The sequence below is a fragment of the Rhea pennata genome, chromosome 3 (assembly GCF_028389875.1).
Source record: "Rhea pennata isolate bPtePen1 chromosome 3, bPtePen1.pri, whole genome shotgun sequence".
Classification (NCBI taxonomy): domain Eukaryota; kingdom Metazoa; phylum Chordata; class Aves; order Rheiformes; family Rheidae; genus Rhea; species Rhea pennata.
This window is the reverse complement of record NC_084665.1, coordinates 13,199,273-13,221,895: the sequence shown is the minus strand read 5'-3', so window position 1 is coordinate 13,221,895 and position 22,623 is coordinate 13,199,273. Positions and strand designations below refer to the sequence as shown.

The window sequence follows — 22,623 nt, the reverse complement described above, 5'->3', positions numbered from 1 at the left end:
TATTCCAAAAAAAATAAGTAGTGACATTCTTTGTTGTTGACTTGGGGTTTGTAGTATGCTACCTTAAATGCATTTTGTTAGGATGCAGAGTGTTTACAGCTCTAAGAGAGTGACTGCAAAGTTTTTAATAGGATATAGTCTCTGTGTGTGTGGATGGATTTTTTTTTTTTTTTTTTTTTTTAAGCCATGGTATAAATTTAAGACACTGAGTCCCTGCTTTTGTGGCCCTTTCTGTTGAGTCCTCCTCTCTACCAGCTTTAGGTAGTGAGTTAGCTGCAATATACTCTCTCTTTTTCAAGTACTACTTACTCAATTTATTTGGCAACTCCTATGTTTCTTTATTCATGACATAATGTTTTTTGCAATCTCTTTAATAACTGTCAGTTGATGAGTTGCTGAATATTATTTCTAGCCTGATTTTGCAAGGAAGTAAGGTTTATATATATGTGTGTGTATATACATGTGTATATGTGCACACACACATGTGCACACACATGTACAACACACATGTACACACACACAGATATATATACATACATACACACATATATATATTGCATTGCCTGCCCACTTTGTCTGCCATTTCCTTCTACTAGCCATAGAATACAATTTCAAAGTTGTCAGAGTCTATAGAATTTAGTATCTTTGAAATACCCAAGTTGCATGAAATATGGTGGTCAGATAAAGGAGAAAGATCAGAACTAATGTTCCTTGTTTGGGGAAGGCTGAAAATACTTTATTCGTTATAAAAGACAGAAATTAGCTGGATAATTTTTATGTGTATTCTGGCTGACCAGGCAGTATTTGCATAGCTCCAAATAAGTTACATCACAAGCAGCACTTTACAATCAAACAGGTGTAGGGAGGGGCTAGGAGGTAAGGATGTTGTTACAGATGCATGGGAAACAGGCCTTGTTAGTTCTGTTTAGAGAAAAAGAAAAAAAAGGTACATCTGTGAAATACATAGATTTTTTTTCGTATTTTCTCAGTCTCTTTCAAAAAGTGGAAATACAAGGGAGAGATCAAAAGTTGTTTTCTGTTTTTGAGTTACAATAATACATTACTTATGGCATGAAGGATAACAGTAATCCTCGAGATGGAGGTTGAGCTCCCTACAGCCAGTTACATCACTAGAAAAAAAAAGTACATTGCAAGCCTTTCATCATAGTTCTGGGTATTAAGTAATGAATAATAATAAAGGTGCATTTATGAAAGTTCCTCTCAACTACAGTTTGCTACTCTTCCTGTGTATCACAGACCTTCATATGCCTTCAGTTAAGAAATATTTTTAAGTATATCCCTCCTCCTTTTTTAAATCAGAATGGGAAAACTGATGCTCTGGTATGTTGGTACTATACAGACTTGTTTATGTCAAGGTGGTCATTGGGTTAGTTACCAGGTGAAGTTGGTTTCAGCGTGAAGGCAACATCTTTTTGACAGTTATTGTACACCTAACAATATTCATTCTGTAGTAAAAAAATAAATAGTCAAAAGAACTTTATTTCTATTTTCTAGATTTTAATATTGGTGTTTTCCATTATAAGAAAGAGATTCTGGGACTACGGTCGTGTTGCTCTTGTGTCAGAAACTGAAAGGTAAGAAGATAAGCAATCAAGCTGATTTGTTGAAACCGGTTGGGAAAAAGGACTTCAGTTAAGTGAATTTTGTATGAATTAGATATGTTTGTAATCACATGCATATATTTGTTCAAAATGCCCTCCTGCTATTTTGTGTGAAATAGATTTCCTGCTCCCAGACTTCCTCTTCGGAGTATTGGTAATAAAGCTGTGTATTGTGTTTAAGCTGTGTATTTACAGTTTTCATTATGAACTTAACTCCCATCCCAAATCACATTCAGCCCTAGAGCACTAGTCTTGAACTCAGGTAAGCACAACAGTTAATACTCTTCTGTCACAGAAGCACACTGTAAACATGAATGTGTAGGCAAGTGAAATGTTAACAAATAAACAGCAATTACCTTTTTTCCTGCTTCCACTTCCTTTATCCACAACCGTGGAATTAAGAGATTGAATTGTACAGAGAAGACTCAAGTAATGGTTGTAAGATGAAGAAGAGGTATTGTCTTGTAATGAGGAGTATCTGACCAGGAATCTATGTTATAGAACTTATCCTGTCTAGGCTTCCAAACCTATGTTGTATCCTCTAATGTTACTGCTTTAATATCCCAATAAACATTCAGTTTTATTTCTAGTTGTTATATGCTCTTGTACTTCAGGAGCTCATGACTCCCTTTTTGAGACAAGATATAGCACAAGTTTTTATAATTAAGCATATGCTACAACATGAAAACTACAGCCTTCAGAAGTGAAAGTATTTTATAGTACTTCCTCTAGGTACTTCAGTATTATTACAGATGAAATATTGTGTGAAATTCCAGCAGCTGTTACTAAAGGAACTTAAAATCATCATCTTCTGTATTTTAGTGAATCAAGGTATAGCCGGTTATCAACATCTTCATCAGTACCTGAAGAGCTTGAATATGACAGTGTAAGTATTAAAGAGTTTTGGTATATTTCTTATGTGAAGTTTTTTTTTATTATTTTTATTCTTATGTAAAGCGTGTTGTAAAAGTTGCTATAATTTGCAATTCCACCTAGCCCAACAAACCAGTCATTGCATATAGATGGTCTTTCAGCTTAAAAATCAGTAGTGCAATTGTGTACTGTGTTCCATCAAAATCATCATTTTATGTAATCTCTCCTGGTTTCCTGACAAGCAAGTGCTTGGCGTGAATCAGTACCTTGTCTCACTGTTGTCTTTAAGTAACTCTTTTCAATTAGAAGAAAGATTATACAATAATGTTTGGGGGGAGTTAGAAGGGGAAGAATAGTGAGTAATTTGTACTTAACTTTTTGAGCTAAGAGTTGTTTACATTATGTTCACATTGCACGTAATACTTAGTTGGTGTTTATAGTACATTTTCCTCATAAAGAGGAAACTTGACACAAGTGTGAGGCAAGTAATAATGACAAGTAATCTTGATATTAAGACTGGTTAGGACGTAGTGATTTTGTGTTAGTTTTTGGCCAATCTTTTAATTGGATCCATCCATGGTCTTTTTGAAGTCTTTGAATTCATGCTGTCTCTGTCATTTTGTGTTGTAGCTTCAGAGTGAAACCGTGAGAGTTGTCCAAGGGTGGCAGCCTACGTTTTAGTGTTTCGTATATGCATGAATTTAACATCTAGCCTTGTAACTAAATGGTTGTTTGAGCATCAAAAGCATACTGGTGTTTGATCAGGATTGCTCTGGTATTTGTGCAGTCGTCTTTCTTTTTCCCCCCCTTTTCTTTTTTTTTAAGCCCTAAAGCAACTTTGTCATTAAAACTGTGGGATAAAAATGCATCTCTTCAGTTAGATATTATTCACTTACAAGGCCTTTCATGAAAGTTTTTTTTTTTTTGAACCCTGCTGTAACATTCAGCAGAAAACAGTCTGCTCTACAGTTTCATAGAATGATTAGTAAACCTAGATAAAAAGCCTTTCTTTTTATCAAGAACAGTGTTGTTCTTGATTGTATTTTAACTGGCTGGTTTGTATTAGACTCTTATGTAGCATATCCTTGAAACTGGAAAGTCTTTGGAAATGGTTCTGTGAAGAAAAAGAAAAATCACATTTTCTGCTCTAAAACTCTCCACTAAGATCAGTTTTCCACAAAAAAACTTGGTCTTGACTTCTGTTCACTGGAGATGGGATTTGGATGCATTTGTAGACATTTAAGAAGCCCAAATAATAAACTTGCAAGTAGTCAAAGAAATCTTAAATGCTATCTAAAGATACACTTATAAAATACCCTGTCAAATCAAAGGGATTTAGTGTGTTAAGTATTTTTCTGTAAGTTTCTAAATGGTGATTTCAGAGCAACAAACTGGAAACTTGTTAGCTAAGAAAGTGATTAATAGAAACACTTCTCTAAATTGTATAATTTAGAAACTGATATTTCTTGTACTTTAACTCCTAACACTTGCTTCTTTGTTTATAGGGATTTTGTTCCTGGATGACAGCTGCTTTTCGGATGCAGTAAGTATATGAAACAGAAGTAGTAAGCTGTTGTTTGCACTTTCCATTTTTAATTATTTTTTTATTATTTTTAAAAAGACTTTGCACTCAAAGATGTTAATTTTTTTCCAGAGTAGATAGAATTAAATACAAACAGTTAAAATTGAAGGCACCCCTGTTATGTTGACTGATAGTGGGGTGACCAAAGATATAAAAACAAAGTAAGCATATAATATAATACTTATTCAGGATACTATCACCTTTCTGTCAGCAACCCAGGAATTTACTGACCTAGGAACAGTGTGTGGATGAGAATGAATCTGTGGCATTTATGTGGCATTTATATTCTGAGCTAATAACTAGGCTCTAGGCTTATATCCTTCAGAGAGTACTGTGTGGGTTGAAGCCAGTAGCACTCCAGGCATGAACCAGGGTTTCTCTGCAAGGATTTCTGTGGAGAACTAGTGGTTTAGTTAGGGATGGAATTTGCTAACTAGGAAAAATCCATCTCCATCCTTTTGCAGAAAATGAGCATTAGACGTGTGATGTTGATTCTTTAAAAATCATGATTTACTAAGTCGAGAGAGATAAAAATCAACTTCTAGTTGTGTACATTGAAACAGAAAAGATGGGAGGGGAGGATTGAACTTGTTTTTCTCCATTTCTGCTATATTCAGTTCCTTCCTTTTCCAGAGATTCATATTTTGTTGATCTGTCCTGCTGACAATGATGATAATCCTTTCCAAAATCTATTATCTTCTGTTAAATGGGAGTCATAAGAGTAAAATGATTGTGTTATCATTTTCATCATGGGGAGCCTTTATGAAGATGGGTGAATACTGTCACAGTCTAATCTTAAAGTTTGAGAGCCAGACTTAACAGCTTGTGACTGTCGTAAAACAGGAGGTCATGGCAGATGACTGGCTTCTAGCCTTATAGAAGGAAATTATATTTATGTTTGTTTTTCAGATCACTTATTTCTATCTTGTTCCTATCCCTCATGTTAGTTTTTGTTTGTTAATCTCACACAAGAACGTATGTTTCTAGAAGTGAAAAATAGTCAAAGTATTTACAAAAGAACATGACAGTGTTGAATATTGATAGGGATTGATGGAGAAGTCACTGGATAGACTGAGAAATTAATGTTAAAAAAAAATGAAGCTGCGTAGACTGACTGTGTGCTTTTCTATGATGCAGTGATGATGAGATTCATGACAGATGTGGTGAAGATGCCATACATTACCTTGCCTTCCAGCGTCACATCATTTGTTTGTTGATTGCTGTCAGTATTTTGTCTGTGTGTGTCATACTGCCTGTCAACCTGTCAGGTGATCTACTTGGTAAGAATATTTTACATTCTTAGAAGAATCATCTGTTCTATATCATTGCAAAAGTTTTGAGGATCTCTTTTGTTATAACAAACTTTGCAAGATACTTTTTTTTTTAGTCCAATGTATGTAATTTTGTGTGACCATTTGTTTGATGGTAGCAGGAGGAATCGTTCAAGTGTCTGGCAAAAGCTCCTATCAGAAACAAGATGGCAGACTACATATTTGTAGTCATTAAAAAATCAGACCTGGAAGGCTCAAAGCAGTATTAACTTGACTTATGCCCTTTTGGCAGGTGTTTGTCTAAACATTCTCTTAAGGTTGTTGTTGATTTGCTTAGGTCACGGGGGGAAAAGTTTGTCTTCACAGTTAAGAAATTTTTCCCTGATGTCCAATTTGAATATCTTTTGCTGTAACTTAAACCCATTACTTTTTGACTTGTCATACTGGAGAACATATTGTTCTCTCCTTTGCGATCACAGAATAGTTGAGGTTGGAAGGGACCTCTAGAGATCATCTAGTCCGACACCCCTGCTCAGGCAGGGTCACCTAGAGCATCGTTGCCCCAGGATTGTATCCATACAGCTTTTGAATACCCTCAAGGGTGCAGACTCCACAGTCTTTCTGGACAACCCAGTTCCAGTTCTCTCTCACCCTCACAGTAAAGTTTTTCCTCATGTTCAGATGAAACTGCCTGTGTTTCTGTTTGTGCCCATTGCCTCTTCTCTGATTGCTGGGCACCACTGAGAACAGCCTAACCCCGGTCCCTTTACACCTTCTCTTCAGATACCCACATTGATAAGATCCCTCCTCAATCTCTTCTCCAGGCTGAACAGTCCCAGCTCTCTCAGCCTTTCCACATATGAGAGAGGCTCCAGTCCCTTAATCATCTTAGTAGCCCTTCACTGTACTCACACTAGTAGCTCCATGTCTCTCTTGTGCTGCAGAGCCCAATACTGGATACAGTGCTCCAGATCAGCCTCGTCAGGAATGAGTGGAGGAGGAGGAGGAGGAGGATTACCTCCTTCTGCCTACTGGCAATGTTCTTCCTAATGCAACCCAGGATAGCACTGGCCTTTTTGGCCACACGGGCACATTGCTGGCTCATGGTCAGCTTGTCCACCAGCACTCCCAAGTCGTCTGCAGAGCTGCTCTCCAGCAGGTCAGCCCCTAGCACATACTGGTGCCTGGGGTTATTCCTCCCTAGGTGCAGGACTCTGCACTCGCCCTTGTTGAACGTCATGAGGTTCCTCTCTGCCCAACTTCCAGCCTGTCCAGGTCTCTGAATGGCAGCACAGCCCTCAGCTGTATCAGTCACTCCTCCCAACTTGATATCATTGGCAAAGTTGCTGCGGAGGCACTCTGTCCCCTCACCCAGGTCATTGATGTATGAGTTGAACATACTGGACCCAGTATTGACTCCTGGGGGACACTGTAGCTGCAGGCTGTATGATTTTACCTACTTGAAGACCATCTATTCATCTGTGCTTTTTCTTCTTGATAAGAAGACTGATAAATCCAGTTTATATCTGACTTGTTAAGATCATGTTTACAGTTATTCACAGTTGAACATCTTAGTAAAGAGCAGTAGAAAAAAGGAATGATTAATTTAGTTTTTCCAGGATCTCTCAACCAGAGTACTTGCCAATGTACCACTACATTCTTACACTACAGTTACATCTTACTTTGTATGTTGACTTCTGATTTTTGTCCCAGAGATTATTCTCTTCTGTTATCCTTAATAATGTGACCTAGTTTTGTTTACTCCTACCTGTGAGTAGAAGTGCTTGTGGCTTACCAGTTTGCTTTCGAGGTATATTTCTTAGCCTTCCTCAAAGAAACAATACTAAAGGCAGAGGTCCAAACTATCCCACTATAGAGGAACTTCCATCTCTGACTTTTCCTCCTATGATATCTTTTGTATCTGTTTTCTTAAAGAAGGCAGATTATTAATATAATCAGAACATTATTTCTGTTTCTTTTTTTTTTTCCTTTCAAAGGATCCTTTTGTCATTTCACCTAACTTGCTTTCCATCTCTGTGTTCTCAGCCAGCATTGTTCATTTTACAGAATCAAATCTAACACAGCCTGTGCCCTAGTTGCTGTCTTCAGCAACCTTCATAAAGTGAAGAAAGAAATGCCAATGCCTTTGCAGAGCTTACTGAGCATAGTTTGCCCTTCTGGTGTAGTTACTACATGCGTGTTTATCAAACATGATTTTGTAATAGGCATCGATTTGTGTCTGCAGTATGTCACCTGGACATGTTATTCGGCCTCTGGATTCCAGTAGATATTCTCTTGCTGATTCAAATGGCATGATATGCCTGTTCTTCTGAAGCAGGAGGATTTAACTTCTGTTTTCCTGAATTAAATTTTGTGGTGCTAGGAGATAGAGCTGAAAAGAAGTAGAAAGCTTTGATGTCTTTCCTTGCGCAATCTCCCCTGCCCCATGTTGCATCTTGCTTTTGGGCATACGTGGTTCTTTCTACTGTGCTGGCCCAGCTTGTAATGTGATTTAACAGCCTATGCTGGAAGTTGGTTTAGCTTTCCAAATACACTATAGCTCTTTCACCTGCACAAACTAAATTTTCACTCACTTCCCTCCCCCCTCCTTTTTTTAAAAAAAGGCTTGTCAATTTAAAGACAGCACTGTGTAAACTTTCTCACTCTTGACCTTAGTAAAGTTACCAATACTGTTTTCAGAATATTGAAATTCAGGTAGTTTAAGTAAATAGCTGAGATAAGAAACCAGTGAAGATGGACTAAAAATGTGAAGGAAATAGATCCTGGTTCCTAAACAGCATTGTTAATGGATGTGAAGGAAGAGTGGAAGGAGGAAGGTAATATGCTGCAGAGATCTAATATTCAAACTTTTAAAAATAATCAGTTATTTCTCTTGATAGGTATAATCTTGGGTGGAGGGAGAGGATTCCAACTTTAAAATGAAATACAGTATAGACCAGCATTACTTTTGATTCTGAATCTTTTTTAAAGATGAACATGATCAGCTTTAATGAGAAGTATGTCAACCTTTTTAAAAAATAAATAAAATCTAACTTTATCATGGATTGCATATGAATTTTGCACCAGTTAATTATGCTGCTATTTTTTTGTTGTTCTCAGATAAAGATCCCTATAGTTTTGGAAGAACAACTATAGTAAATTTACAAACTGGGTAAGTAAATCTTTAAGAGTATTTTTTATGCTTTTATCTGCTTCTTACCATAGTGTCTAACCGTATGAATTGATACTTGCAGAATGCCTCATGGAGTAGGAATTACTTATTCACACTTCATCAAATGAAACTGGGATATGTTCTGCTTCAGGCTATACAATTGCAGTATTGATAAGAAATCTAGAAATTTGGCTTCTACTCTCTCTGCTCTTACTTTTCTACGTCACATTTCTCTTCACTAATAACTGCTCATGTAGCAATGTTATTTTCAGAATTTTCCATGTTAAAATAAACCATACTTCAGAAAGCAAAATAAAGCTTGCAGTTTTACTAGAATATGTAGCTCAGATGACTTAAATTCTCTTGCATCAGATTTATGTGTGTACCTGTCTCTCCTGTCTGAGACTTAAAGTCTCAGTCATAGTTGAATTACAAAATTGTACAATTAATCTGTTGTATTACTTAATCTTGAAAAAACAAAAAGCACAATACCTGCTCTTAAGCCTAGTTAGTGTTTTTGCTGATGCACTTTCTTTAACCTTACAATGATTCCTTTGTACTTGGAGGTTGGTGAGAGATTGCTTTATTTTAGGTTAATTGTAATTATTAGTGCTCTTTAAAAAACTGTAAAACTGTTCACAGAACAGAATTCTTGTGAGCTTTGTGAAAGGAGCTACTGGAGAAGCAGACTTTACTCCCTGTATTCAGGCTGTGTTCAAATTGGGTAAAGACTGTGTTCAGGAAGAGTTTAGTTATGTGCTCATCACAGAAAGTAGGAAGACCAATAAAAAACGTTTGGTAAAGAGCGTGGAGTGTGCTATTGGTCATATGAATAAGGAAATGCAAGACAAATGTTGCCTAGAAGTTGTCCATGTCATAGAATAGCTGTGATCTTCGAAGATCTGTTACTTATTTATGACAAAATTTTACGGGTAACCCTAATGATTGTCCAAAGCATCTTTGTGGACATAACCGTCTACTACTTACTACTTTTTTTGTCCATTTGTGTTCAAACTGGTGTTCTTATCTGCTTAATGTTTTGAGACCTCCTTGGATCAATTAGGTAACTAATTCTTCCTATTTCCCATATTCATGTTTTATCCTACAGTAACAATCTTCTTTGGCTGCACACAGCTTTTGCTGTTGTTTACCTGATTCTGACTGTTGTCTTCATGAGACATCACATGAAGTATGTCACGTACAAGGAGGAAGATATAGTAAGTTTTTGTATTTGGTTTAAAAAAAAATAGCTCGTGGAGAGATGTAGGGTGGAATTTGTGAAATGTTGCTGTCCTGTTACCAATGTAGAGGATAAATGTGGTACTATCTTAAATTGGTGCAGTTTTCATTAAAATCAGAATTTCCTCTCTGCCTTTCTCCCTACCCTCATCACAGGTGCTTGTGCTGTGTTACTGCTTTCCTCATATTCTTGTTTTTTCATTAGTGGTACGGTTTTTCAGAATCGGAATGTTTTTTCTCTTACAGGTTAAATGCACATTGTTTGTAACTGGTCTTCCTAAAAATGCAAAAGAAGAGACCATACAAGGCCATTTCACGTATGTTCCATGTTTGAATAGTATCTTTAGGAACAGGAGATCTAAAACTGCCCAAAGCGGTAGTGTCTGGCTTTTGGATTGTTTAAAATCCATATTGTAGTGTTGGACCTACAGAATAGAGACCAGAATTGAAATATGATATTTTCATAAAGCTAGTTAGCTGATATTAAAGTTAGAATCTTAGGAAGTTGCTATATATGCACACTTTTCATTCCTGGCACCCTATTGCCTTTATTTGTGAATAATGCTGCAAATCTCATTAAATTAATTTTCAGTAAGGGTTTCTGTGGAAGTTTCTCCACTTCCATGATACTTCATTCAGAAATGAAATATTTGACTAAGATGCGAGTCAGGCCTCAGTGATGCTCCTGTGAAACATCTTCTCTGTAACTTATGTTCTCATTGTACTCGTTTATTGCTTGCTTTTCAGGGCTGCTTACCCAACTTGCAATGTGCTAGAGGTCCAGCTATGTTATGATGTAGCCAGGCTTCTTTATCTGTCCAAAAAAAGGTACTTTTGTTTATAATCTAAATCTAAACTACATTCTTTGTAGGTAGGATACTCTGTATGTTACATAAGATAAGCTTCGACTTAATTATTTTTAGCAGGTGGTACGAAGCAGAAAACCTAGTGCTTGAATTTGTAACTCTGAGATTCAGTTTCATTGGCCAGAGATACTAATCACAGGAAGGAAAACACTTGTGTTCTGGGCTATCCTAGAATAATTTTATTTTTCTTTTTCTTTCTGGGGGGAGGGGAACCTGACAAGTCTAGACCGACTAATGCTATTTCAGGTTTGAAAAGAAATTTTGTTATGTAGCCAAAATAAGGTATGTGAATATCTTTGGGGACTGATTTACGTTATTAGTCCCTGATGTAACTTTTTCTCTTTGGGGTTATAGTCTCCTTAAGTTTGTTTTTTTTGTTTGTTTGTTTTCTTTGTTTGTTTGTTTGGTCCAGAAAACAGGCAGAAAAAAGCCTGACTTACTATAAACATCTGCATCAGAAGTACGGCAAGCGAGTCCAAATCAACCCTAAGCCTTGTGGTCAGTTCTGCTGTTGTGAAATAAGAGGATGTGAAAGGGTAAGAGATTGTGTTTGCTTTTAGTTATGGCTAGGTAGATTATTATAATAGTAGAGAAGAATAGTTTTTGACATCTTTCTGAGCTTCAGAAAATTTTCTGTTCATTTATCCCATTTTTCTCGTCTTTCATATTCTTGCACAATATGGAAAAGGAATTACTCAAAACTTTTGAAGTGTGATCTTGATGCAAAAGCTGTTATATAAGGAAAAACCTTCTGTTTGTTTGCCTTCGTATTGTGATGTGATTTTATAATATATGGAAGTAGTAGGAGGAAAGGGACTGTGTGTAGGCTATATTTTAATTAAGACACTAGCCATCTGTTACTTGGATGTAACAGTCATTGATTTCTCAACAGGAAGATGCTATAGATTATTATACCAAAGTTAAAAATAAGCTGACAGAAGAATACATAGAAGAGGAACAAACTGTTCATAAGAACCCGCTGGGAATGGCTTTTGTAACTTTTCAAGAGAAATCCATGGCGACATAGTAAGTTTTGTATGGTGTCTTGTTTGTTCTGTTAACTGTGTTAGTACAGCTGATCTCTTGTTTGTGTCACTTGTTCACTTATGTTGGTTCTTCTTCCTTTCTTCTTCTTCACCGTCCTGTGGATTTGGTCTGTTCTGCTTACCAGCAAGCTTCCTCAGAATTCTGCATTTAGCTTGTACTTCAGACAAGGATATGTGTCTGAATGGCCTTGGAGAGCTGTTGGGTTAAGGAGAGTTTCTCTTCTGTGCAGGATCCAATCCATCTATCCAAGTTAATGGAATAACAGAGTAATTGGTTCATGAATCTGAGCTACTGATCTCTCCATTTTCTAGTGTGCAAATAGTCTGATATTTGACAGAATTTTTGTGGTGGGTGCAAATTATAATGCTGGTTAGTAATCTGAAAGTAGGAGTCAATGACTGACCTAACTGTAGATGCTGAATTACTTTTTCTAAGGTAGTCTCTGGATGTTAAGCACTGGCAACTTGGCAGAGTAAAGGAGAAACTTTTATTGCCTACTTCTGTGTCTTTGAGAAATTAAGTAGCAAGTTTAATAACTTGTTCTGCAGGATTCAGTAAAATACATGCATATTTGTGTTCAGGTTTTTTGTATCATATGTTTGTGTGTGTATGTAAATCAGTGTATTTATTTGTATATATGAAAAGCAGCATGGTGAACAAGCAAGTTGCTAGAAAGGTAAGATATAAAGAGGATCAGTGCAAAGTTTGCTTGGTTAAAGTTGGACTGTTGCAAAAGTTACACCATATATTCTAATTTTTGGTAATAGTTACTACTTTGCAAGATGGTAGAGAGGGTTAAGTGACTCGATCTGTTGTAATATACTTGCTGATTATCTATATGACCCTCAAAATTTCCCCCTCAAACTTCAGACATATTTACTCCGTTTTATATACCTGTCTTATCTGTTATTGTAGATACGTAGGTAGGCCTAATATCAAAAGATGCTCATCATCTTTAACTCAGATGTTTCTAGTGAAGATGTGTATATGGTTGTTCTTTGTGGGCAGTTTGTGGGCATCTCTTACTAATACCAAGAGGGTAAAGGGAAGCAGGATAATATTTCTGTTAAAAAAAAATAATGCACTTCATAACTTGTTTGGTTTAAATTGCCAATATTGTCTTCACTTTCAAGTCACATTAGAGAGACAGTTTTTGGTGTCAAGGAAGTCTGAGGCATAGGGTTTCCTGCAGGAATTTGAGATGCTGGAGAATGTTTTGCATGCTGCCCTATAATCGAGTAGTGATTACAGGGTGAAATCTCTCCCTTTTCTAATTATGTTACGTTATAAACTGTATTTAGAGAATTTGGAGCATGAAATGACCTTTTAAGATGTGGAACCCAAAGAAAAAATAAGCATTTAAGTTTCTTCTCTAGTGGCTAGATTCCGTTATACAATTTTGATGGGTTCTCTCTCTGGATGTGTCTTCTGAGTTGTACTGCCTGCATCTTCTGAGTTGAATTATCAAGAAAACTGAGAAGATTCTGGTTTGTTTATCTTGGAATTGATGCAATGAGCTCTGTCCCTTGGAAAAATACATTACATGACACTTGAAGTTGAAGCTAACATCAAATCAGAAAGTTACATCCTGCCATTAGCGGTCTTTATTACACAGAGTACTGAAATGGAATGGGAGAAACAGGAAGTTGGGACTGAGGTTCATGGAGTCATATGGTTGTAGAAGCTTAGTTAATGATGGTGCTTTCTGATATAGTTGAAAGCCCTAAATCTTGCTTCAGATGTATGTTTAAAAAATAAATGATCAAAGTGTAATTAACTTTATTAAATTCTTGCTGCTGCAAGATGCTGACAGTTTGACATCACTACTTAAATTCTGGTAAGGGAGAAATTCTTTCTTTCTTTCTTTCTTTTTTTTTTTTTTTTTTTTTTTTTGCTTGATTTTAGTCTGTATGTTCTTCTGTTTTGTTTTATGTTAGGAACACCACGGAGGAATAAGCATGTTCAGGAGTTTGAGTACAACCATTCAAGATAATGTAAACTATCTCCATGATAGTGAATCAGAGCTCACATGGAGTGGAATTCCTTTTAACCATAACACACACAGTTGCGCTACTCCTGAATATATGCCTAACACTTCTGCTGGTGTCTCTTGAGAAATCTGTGAAAGCATTTATTCTGGCCATGTTTAAATTTGGGTTAAATACCTTAATTTTTACCTTCTAATATCATTAGGAATTGACAGTCAATGTAAGATAAAATTAGAGAGAATTAAATATTGAGTTCATTTTGGGAGTGCGCAAAAGAAGGTAATATTCTAGTTGTGGGGATACCAGCATGATAAAAGTCTGTTGAGAATTGATACTCAAAGCTAAATTGGCCAGTCCTGACATCGGCGTGATAAAACGAGTGGGGACTGATCCTTTAGTCTGCCTTGGTTTGACAACAGCTGTGATTCCATAAAGAGGTCTTTTGGGGCTGGGGATTTTTTTTTCCCTCCCATGGAGGCGATCAGACTTTTTTTTTTTTTTTTTTTAATATAAAAGTTGCTGCTGTTGTTCATATTAGTAGAAGCATTGAGCATTTTGAACAACTTTTTTTTTTTCTTTGCAAGCTTTGTAAAATCTCAATCATGTGGCAACGGCTATCATATAAATACTTATTGCATGTTGTGATGTTATGTTGTTGTCTAAATATTATCTTAATCTCTGATTATTAAAAGCAAAAAAAAGATTACCACTGTTGCAAATCTCCCTTCTGATACATGCAGCGTTTTTCAGGTGAAAAACTTGGGAAAATCCTCCTACTCTCTTTACTCTCTTTCCTTACAGTATCCTTAAGGACTTCAATGCCTGCAAATGTCAGAGTATTAAGTGTAAAGGAGAACCCCAGCCATCATCCTATAGTAGAGAGCTTTGTATAGCAAACTGGAGAGTTACATATGCTCCATATCCTGAGAATATATGTTGGTAAGCTTCGTGTCTTCCTTCTGTTTATTTATGGTAATGTAGGTTTAAAATGGGGGCAGAAGAAGAGGGCTCAGTGCATTCTGTCTAACCATATGTCTTCACATAGTACTTGGATTTGGGTGGTCTACATCTTTATTTCCATCGCTGGTGGTCTTCAGCCCTCTTGAGGAGGTCTCTCAGAGGCTCAGTTTTGCTATCTCAAAGCCCTGGTATCTACAGTTCCTATTAATTAAAAACAAACAAACAAACAAACAAACTTAGTATCTGTGCCTCAGCATTTCATTTTTTTTTCCTTTTTTTTCTTTTTTTGAGGTTAATGCATATTTAGTGTTGAGATCTTAGGTAAGCAACTTGTTAGTGCTGAGTATTTCAAAAGTATTTATAATTTTTGAGTTGCCATGTAATGAGGATAACTTGATTCACTCCATTACAAAGACTATTACAAACTATGGTCTATCTTCAAAAATTTTGTTACTGAACCAGTAAACTTTCCAGAGTTTACCCACCACTTATAGAATGTCTGAAAATAGATAATTCTTTTTTCAATCGAGCTGTTCCTGTGCTGCCTCTACTATGTTTATAGGCTAAAAACCACTGAATTTACTTTGCAGATAACTTAAACGTGGATCATATTGATCCAACCTTGTATGACAATTTTTGCTGACACTTCCATTGCCCAACACAAAACTGCAAGTGAGACCAAACACATGCAAGTTTACTGTATTTCATCGGTTTCTAACATACTTTTAAAAAGAGTAACTTTTCTTCTTTTATAATGCTTTTAAAAGTTTTTAATGCAACTGTAGCATCTATTTCTAATAATTGAGAAATTATCTCTAGAACTACAGTTTTGCAGTTTGGAATAAAGTACAGAACCTTAACCATGAAGCAGACAACCATGATTCTTAGCTGCTTTTTTCCTTCTGTGATGTTTTGAGATGATAATTGAGAATCTCTTGCAAGCTGCTTTTCAAGTAGGATCACTTTAACTTGCCTTTTTCATGAAAAGATTCTCACAGGTGTGTGCTTCCTTTCCTCTTCCCTCCTCCTTCAGGCAGTGTTGTAGGGACACAGGAAGTTATCCATGAGATTCAGTGGGTTGAAGCATTTACAAAGCATTTCTAAACATCTCTGAAGATTTTTTTTCCTTGAGGAAGAGGAGGCAAAGAAGTTTGCTACTTATGTAGGCTGACCAAGAGAGTCATTGTTAAGGGGGAGAATATTGAGCCTCTCTGTCTGTTGTTTTGTCAGTTCTAAGTGGTTGGCTTTGGCTGAGGTTCAAATCATCCCAATCCTTTTGGGGACCACTTCAGATAATGTTTAAGAACTGTATTGCTGTTTAACATCTATAGTTACTATTTTAAAATGGGAGGAGGGGATGCATGTTTTTTGGTTTGGTTTATTTTTTTTAATGATTTCTTGGTGGGTTCTGCCTTTGGTAGCTAGTCTCCCTACAACAGTTCTCCGTATAGCTTCAATCTCTTCTCATTCTAATTTCCTGTTTAGTACTTTTGTATTATTAAATAGTGAAAGTGTTGGACTTTGTGTTTTAAAGTGTTCTGAAAAACTAATATGTTCTGAAAGTACAATTTATGTTATCCTTCAAGAAAGGTGGCACTGTTTTCTTTAATAGCAACTGAAGGGTTTTTTAGTACTTCGTTACACAACTTTAAAAATATGAAAGCCAGATTTAGAAAAGCAGTGCCACCTGTCACTTGACAAAGTATACTTTTTTCACCAGCAAGATACTTACTGCTTGTTTTTATGTCCTTTTGTTTGGCAGGAATAATCTTTCAGTGCGTGGGCTGAAATGGTGGTTTAGATGGTTTTGCATTAATCTGCTTCTTTTTATTGTACTGTTTTTTCTTACTACTCCTTCCATAATCATCTCAACCATGGACAAGTTCAATGTCACTAAACCTATTCGTTACCTTAATGTGAGTATTGCTGTATGTAGATATTTATCAGTACCAAAATATTGATAAACTGATGGGTATATAGTACAAAAATGAAACAGTAAACATAAACTAAAATCAGCTGAAATTCTCAGGACTGTTTTATGTAGCCTACAGATTAAAAAAGCAGTATGTCCACAATCAGGTCCTTGATCCTCTGTTATTCCTTAACACCAGACTGAAGTAAGTTGATCTGAAATTGTCTATCATTATATGTATTATATTTGTTTGTAGTGAAAGTTATATTCTAATTTTACATAATTTTAAATATTGTAATTTAATACCTTTTGCCAAAAATGGAATCTGGAGTCCAAATTGCAGTCAGATTTTACCAAGAGAAGGGAGGAATTAATTTTAAATGCTGAAGTGAAATACCATAGTTTTGTTTTGCTTATTGAATTCAAAACCGAAATGGCAGGATCCAGTTCAACTGCAGACGAAGTCTCTTGCAAACTGTTCATCTTAATTTTTTTTTTTTTCCCCAAATGGCTGGAAACTACATTTAAAAAAAATTACTTGTGAGACTTTACTGTCATGGAATTTAATTCCCAATCCTACGCCTGTCTTTTGTTTGGCTCACCAGACAAACCCCCTTTTAAATCTGCACCTGAACATAATTTCCACAGTCCGATCTGCTATGATTCACAGAACGCAAATTCTTATAGCCCCTTTTCTTCCACCACAGCCACATTAAATATTTTTAACACTTATCTTTTCTTTTTCCCCCCACTAGAATCCCATTGTCAGTCAGTTTTTCCCAACACTCTTACTCTGGTCCTTCTCAGCTTTGCTACCAACAATTGTATATTACTCAACTCTGCTGGAATCCCACTGGACAAAGTAAGCAAGTATTTCCTCTACTTCGGTCTTATCTCATCAGCTGAATTACTGTAATAAACAGAGACAGTGTTTCATGGAGCTTTTAAGTCCACAGACCCTTCATAGCAGGGAATGACTTGTTTTCATCATGTTCTAGTGTTATAACCAATAGTCTAGCATTTAAGTCACTTCTATCAGTACAGCAAGTGTAATCTAACCATGGGATTTGCTTCTGTTTTTTTTTCCCACCCTTTATATTTAAAATTTAATCAGAAACAAAAATATATAAGACGAGACTGTAACAAGAACCAGCATGTGAGACCCCACACTCCCAGGGGAGTACTGTCCTTCAGAGCCACTTAGTGGCTCAACATCACAGAATCCCAGTATCCTGCTTCAGCAAAAGTGTACCAGCTGATGATGTGTTACTCAAAATGAAACAAAAAAAAACCTATCTTTTTGTTGTTTTATATGGAAAAGTGGTTTGTATATAACTCTTGGTGCACAATTTGGTGCTCTTACTTACTGTTATCTGAGAAGACCTACACAGCCAAGGCCCAGCAGATCTGTTAAAAGAAGATTTTTGGGTATGACCAGAGCAGTCTAAGGACATCAAGCACAGTAATGTGCTGCTGACTGGAAGAACTCTTAGCAGAGGCTGGTTTGGCACGCCAGATTTCGTCTTCAACTTCTTACCTACAGCCAGATAAAATTACAATACTGTTCATTTCACTCAGTCTTTTCCATGATGCCTGCAACTATAGTTTATTTTTTAAATCTAAGTGCAAATTGTTTTTATTGTGCCAGTCCCTTGTAAGCCATCATGTCCAAAGCTGTATGTTTTTCAGTGACTGTTTTATCAGATACATTAGGTGCATGAGTTTTGAGCCCTTTTGTATTGTTTGAAACAGTTTTCTAGAGTCCCTAGCTATGACAGATCTGATTTCCTATGCTATTTCTAGCCTCAGTATAGTTCTGTTAACTGGTAGGTCCAACAGTGCCCAAGGGCTGCGTGATCCTATAATAAAAATTCTGTGGTTTTAATAGCATATCAGATACCTGCTTAAACGTAGTCTGTATTGTTTATGGCAATCGCTGCACTTTTGTGGCAGTGATGTCAGTACACAGATGTTCCTGCTACTGTAGTAGGGCATAGCACTAGTAGTATTAATTTTTCCCCCAAACATGAGATTTGCACTAATAGTCAAGTTGCTTATCTGAGGGTCTATTTTCTTGGCACTGGTGCGCTCCTAAAAACTGCCTTGACTTGCCCTAACAAAAGTTCCTGAGAACTCCTGGCCTAACATTTGAAGAGCTATTTGTTTATGAATAACCGAGAGATGCGAGTATCATTGGATCAGAGACCAGCTGTGATTTATTCCCACATCTCCTTGCCAGTGGTGCAGGGCAATAGTATTGCTAACCTGGAGTCTGTATGAATGTTCAGAAATACTTTCTGTGTCTAAGAAGCTGCGTGCCTGCTTATTCAAAATGAGTGAATGCCTCAGAGGTGTTTGTTTTGTGAGTATCGTGTAACAGGGTGATGTAGTAGGGAAGCTGGAAGTCTCACAGGTGCTGACTTCTTGTTCGCAAAATCCTTCAGATATGAAAATCTTTCATATGCATTTCTCACACAGTAAATTTTTTCTATCAATAGATCTGGAGAAAACAGAATCATGATGCATAAAGTCTACATTTTTTTGATCTTCATGGTGTTGATCCTGCCCTCCCTTGGTCTGACCAGGTAAAGAATCAGTTTAATGTATTAATGTTTGAATATTTTTATAATACGAGACAAATTTGTTTAGTTTTTAGTTGCTAGTTGATATATAGGTGATCTGTCCCTCTCCCCTTCAGTGTATGCTGTTACTGTCGTTACACATTAGATTTCAAAGTTACAGTTTCTCTGAGGACCTTACATCCTTTAAAGAGTTAATTAAGTCCAGCATTTCTTGTAGCACAGGAATCTTAAGATATTGGAAGATAAGTAGCAAAATGGTTGAAAGTTGCCCATGCTCACTGTCATGGCTGAGAATCCAGCTTTGTCTGTCTTACGCTTTAGTTACAGCTGTCCTCTTCCTTCGCTGCCTTCTTATCACCTGTACAACAGCTGTTGTACTGTTTCACTGGTTAATGCGTCTCCTTTCTATATGTTATCTATTAAAAATGAAAAGTTAAAATGAAAAGTTAAAATGTTAGTATGAAGCAGACATACATATATATATATGTATGTATGTATGTATGTGTATATCTTGTTTCCATACCATTTCCTACTTCTGACTGAGTATCAGTAATCATGGTAGGGCTAAAGATACAGATTATTTGATTAAACTCTCTATATGCACCATTCTAATCTGAACTACTGAAAGAAAAACAAATTTATTTTTACACAGTACTAAGGTGTTGGAGACTGAATTACATTAATCATCATTCTTTCAGCCTTGATTTTTTTTTCCGTTGGCTGTTTGACAGAGAATCATCTGAATCTACGGTCAGACTGGAGTAAGTATGAACAACTCTCTGTTACAGGATCGTTCGTGATGTTTTTTTGCTGTTGACTACCTTTGGTTGATGTTTGTTAAAACCTGCTTGAGGCTGATACCTTGTGGGATGACATGGAGCTTCTGAATAAGGGGGGAAGAGTGCAGATGCTTATGCTCTGAATCTCCTTACTTTTTTTCTGTTAAATACCATATGCAAATATTCGATAAGGAAGTGGTTCTGTTCTCAGAACCTTAGTATTTCTGTAGAAGATAAGATATTCAGATACAGTGCAGATGAGAAAGGGCCAGAGAATGTATTGAGGGTTGCTGCATATCATTGACAGGAGATTTTCCCAAGGATTACCGTGAGATCAAGTACTGTTTCAAAAACAGTATGACTTTTTATTTTTAAGAAATTTGAATGTTTTTACCCCAAGATTGCGAACTTGCAGATACTGATTATTACGCACCTTCGATTATGAACTGGATATGGGGGTTAGTTAGGTGACTGGGTGGAAGAAATAGGCCATAATTATTGGGACATAAATAGGTTCCTAGATACTATTTCAAAATCAGTAACAAGAAGATACTTGGGAGGTGCTGAGCTAGGAGAGACCATCATCGTATTGCAGTCTGTATCTCATCTTGTCTCAAGTTGTTGTTGCAAACCTCAAGTGATGGTCTCTTCTGCTATCAGCCATCCGTCAAATTTTGCTGTTTTTCTTCCTGAATGATTTATCCAAACTCTGTGACTCAGCCAGCCTTCTTAGAAGCTCGCTGGCAATGGCATCATAAAAATACGCTTTTACAGTGTAGGTTACTTACAGCATTGAAAGCTGTATGGTACTGTTTTTTAACTTAATCTTATAAAAAGTCCTCTAGCCACTTCTTATGATGTCCAGTGCTTATCTTTATGGAGAGGTATTTCCAAAGGTGATAGGGATTTGTCATCTGTATGCTCTTCCTACTTTCTAGTCTGTTTTCCAGTTACTGTCTGATATCTTTCCTTGCAGATGCGTCTTTTTGCCTGACCAGGGAGCCTTCTTTGTGAACTACGTGATTGCCTCTGCTTTCATTGGCAATGGGATGGAGCTGCTGCGCCTACCTGGCCTCATCCTTTACACCATACGCATGATAATGGCCAAGTCCACAGCAGAAAGGAAAAATATTAAACAGGTATTAGAGCCTCTCCTTAGCAGGGGGCAATTAAATGACTGATGTTTATCAGAAACAGTGGGAGCCCCCAATCTTCATAATATTAACTATCAGCTCCTGTCACTTTTTTGATGTTTATTTTGCTCAACCATGAAAGCCTTGTATCCCCTTCCCTTGCAGCATAGGAAACTGTGAGGTAATTATTCATATCAGGAGTGGTCACAAATAAAAATCCAAGCTCTGAACTGCAACATATTCTCTTCATATCTCCAAGTGAGAGTTTTGTGGTGACTTTTGAATTTATAATACACTTCTATCTTTTTTTTAAGTTTGGGTCTGTACATAGTTAGAGCTTGTTCTGTCAGCCCACAGGTGTGCACAAACTTGCAGTCATGTGAGTGCATACCTTAATCTGAACATACACGTAGCAGAATAAAGTACTTGTCCATCTATGTCCCATTTTAAGAACTGGGCTTTCACTTCCAGGTGATACGCCTTCTTATGGCCTGAAATTCAAGATGTTAGGATGGAAACTTAAGTTAAACCTGTATACAGCTGCCCCCATTCTTCTTTTTAATGGATCTAAAAGATACTATCAAAAATGGAACCCATCATTTAAACAGTCACTTACGTTAACTGTTGCCTATTACCCATGCTCTGGATGAAATTAAACAATACAGAACCATTTTGTATTGTTTTCATATCCGAAGAGGTTCAGCTAAGAATCAATAGGAGTATTGACCACACCAAAGCTTCAGTTATCTTGAGCTACTGTGAAAGGCAGTGCAGGGAATAATACCAATTCAGTGGCATTTGTAGTGAGATCAAAGTTCTGAGTTAAGCACTATTACTTTCTGCCTTATTATTTTAAGTAGTTGCTTCTTTTAGATGAAAACAGATTCCTTGAGGAATTCCTTTGAGGTTATGAAAGAAGTAGCATATTTTCTGCAACTGATTATTCAGAACACATCATACTTATATCTGTCTGCTTACATTGTTTAGGCCTCTCAGGAAAATAACTGCTCTCTCATAGGGAGAGAATAAGAGAAGGTGAATTGTTGCTTTACTGACTCTAATTCCTGATGTGTTGATAGATGAAATGAGAGTTGAGGTGTTTTGTTTTTGTTCATAGCAACAAGCATTTGAATATGAATTTGGAGCAATGTACGCCTGGATGTTATGTGTGTTCACTGTCATCATGGCCTATAGCATTACCTGCCCCATCATTGTCCCATTCGGTAAGTTTTCTGATGAGCACCTGCGTGATGTGAGGGAGCTGGGGGCATGTGGGAGTTTTGGAAGGCCCAGTTCTGAGTTCTTAGTTTGGATGCTGGTGATCACTGTCTGATCCAAGATTAGTTTTTTCCCTTCTCATGAAAAGTAGGGCAGATTAATTACTTAATGCTTGTACTGAAGTTGAAAGTGATAAATTTTATCACTTGCCAATTTTATGCCTATTTTATTTCTAAAGATTGAGTGTATTGGCTGTGTCTGTTGATGGTCTTAATAGTTAAGTGTAGGAGTTTGGATAGATTTGGGGATGAGGAGTGCGTGTTTGTTTGTTTGTTTGTTTGCTTGTTTGTTTGTTTGTTTTTTAATCTCTGAGTTCTTA

General features: G+C 36.6%; 1 protein-coding gene across 3 annotated transcripts in view; it reads left to right on the top strand.

Moving 5' to 3' along the window:
• Nucleotides 1-22,623, top strand: part of TMEM63A (transmembrane protein 63A) — a 33,826-nt gene that overhangs the window by 3,492 nt on the left and 7,711 nt on the right. For all 3 annotated transcript variants that reach the window (XR_009957843.1, XM_062571599.1, XM_062571597.1), the window contains exons 3-19: nt 1,516-1,595; nt 2,445-2,508; nt 4,001-4,038; nt 5,215-5,357; nt 8,469-8,520; nt 9,629-9,737; nt 10,006-10,076; nt 10,507-10,587; nt 11,038-11,161; nt 11,518-11,651; nt 14,462-14,599; nt 16,383-16,536; nt 17,288-17,394; nt 19,031-19,117; nt 19,813-19,875; nt 20,870-21,032; nt 22,144-22,249. Coding sequence is in view for 2 of the 3 variants with exons in the window: in XM_062571599.1 (XP_062427583.1) it covers nt 1,516-1,595; nt 2,445-2,508; nt 4,001-4,038; nt 5,215-5,357; nt 8,469-8,520; nt 9,629-9,737; nt 10,006-10,076; nt 10,507-10,587; nt 11,038-11,161; nt 11,518-11,651; nt 14,462-14,599; nt 16,383-16,536; nt 17,288-17,394; nt 19,031-19,117; nt 19,813-19,875; nt 20,870-21,032; nt 22,144-22,249 (1,714 nt within the window). In the remaining variant the exon portion in view is untranslated. The remainder of the gene's footprint in view (nt 1-1,515; nt 1,596-2,444; nt 2,509-4,000; nt 4,039-5,214; nt 5,358-8,468; nt 8,521-9,628; nt 9,738-10,005; nt 10,077-10,506; nt 10,588-11,037; nt 11,162-11,517; nt 11,652-14,461; nt 14,600-16,382; nt 16,537-17,287; nt 17,395-19,030; nt 19,118-19,812; nt 19,876-20,869; nt 21,033-22,143; nt 22,250-22,623) is intronic.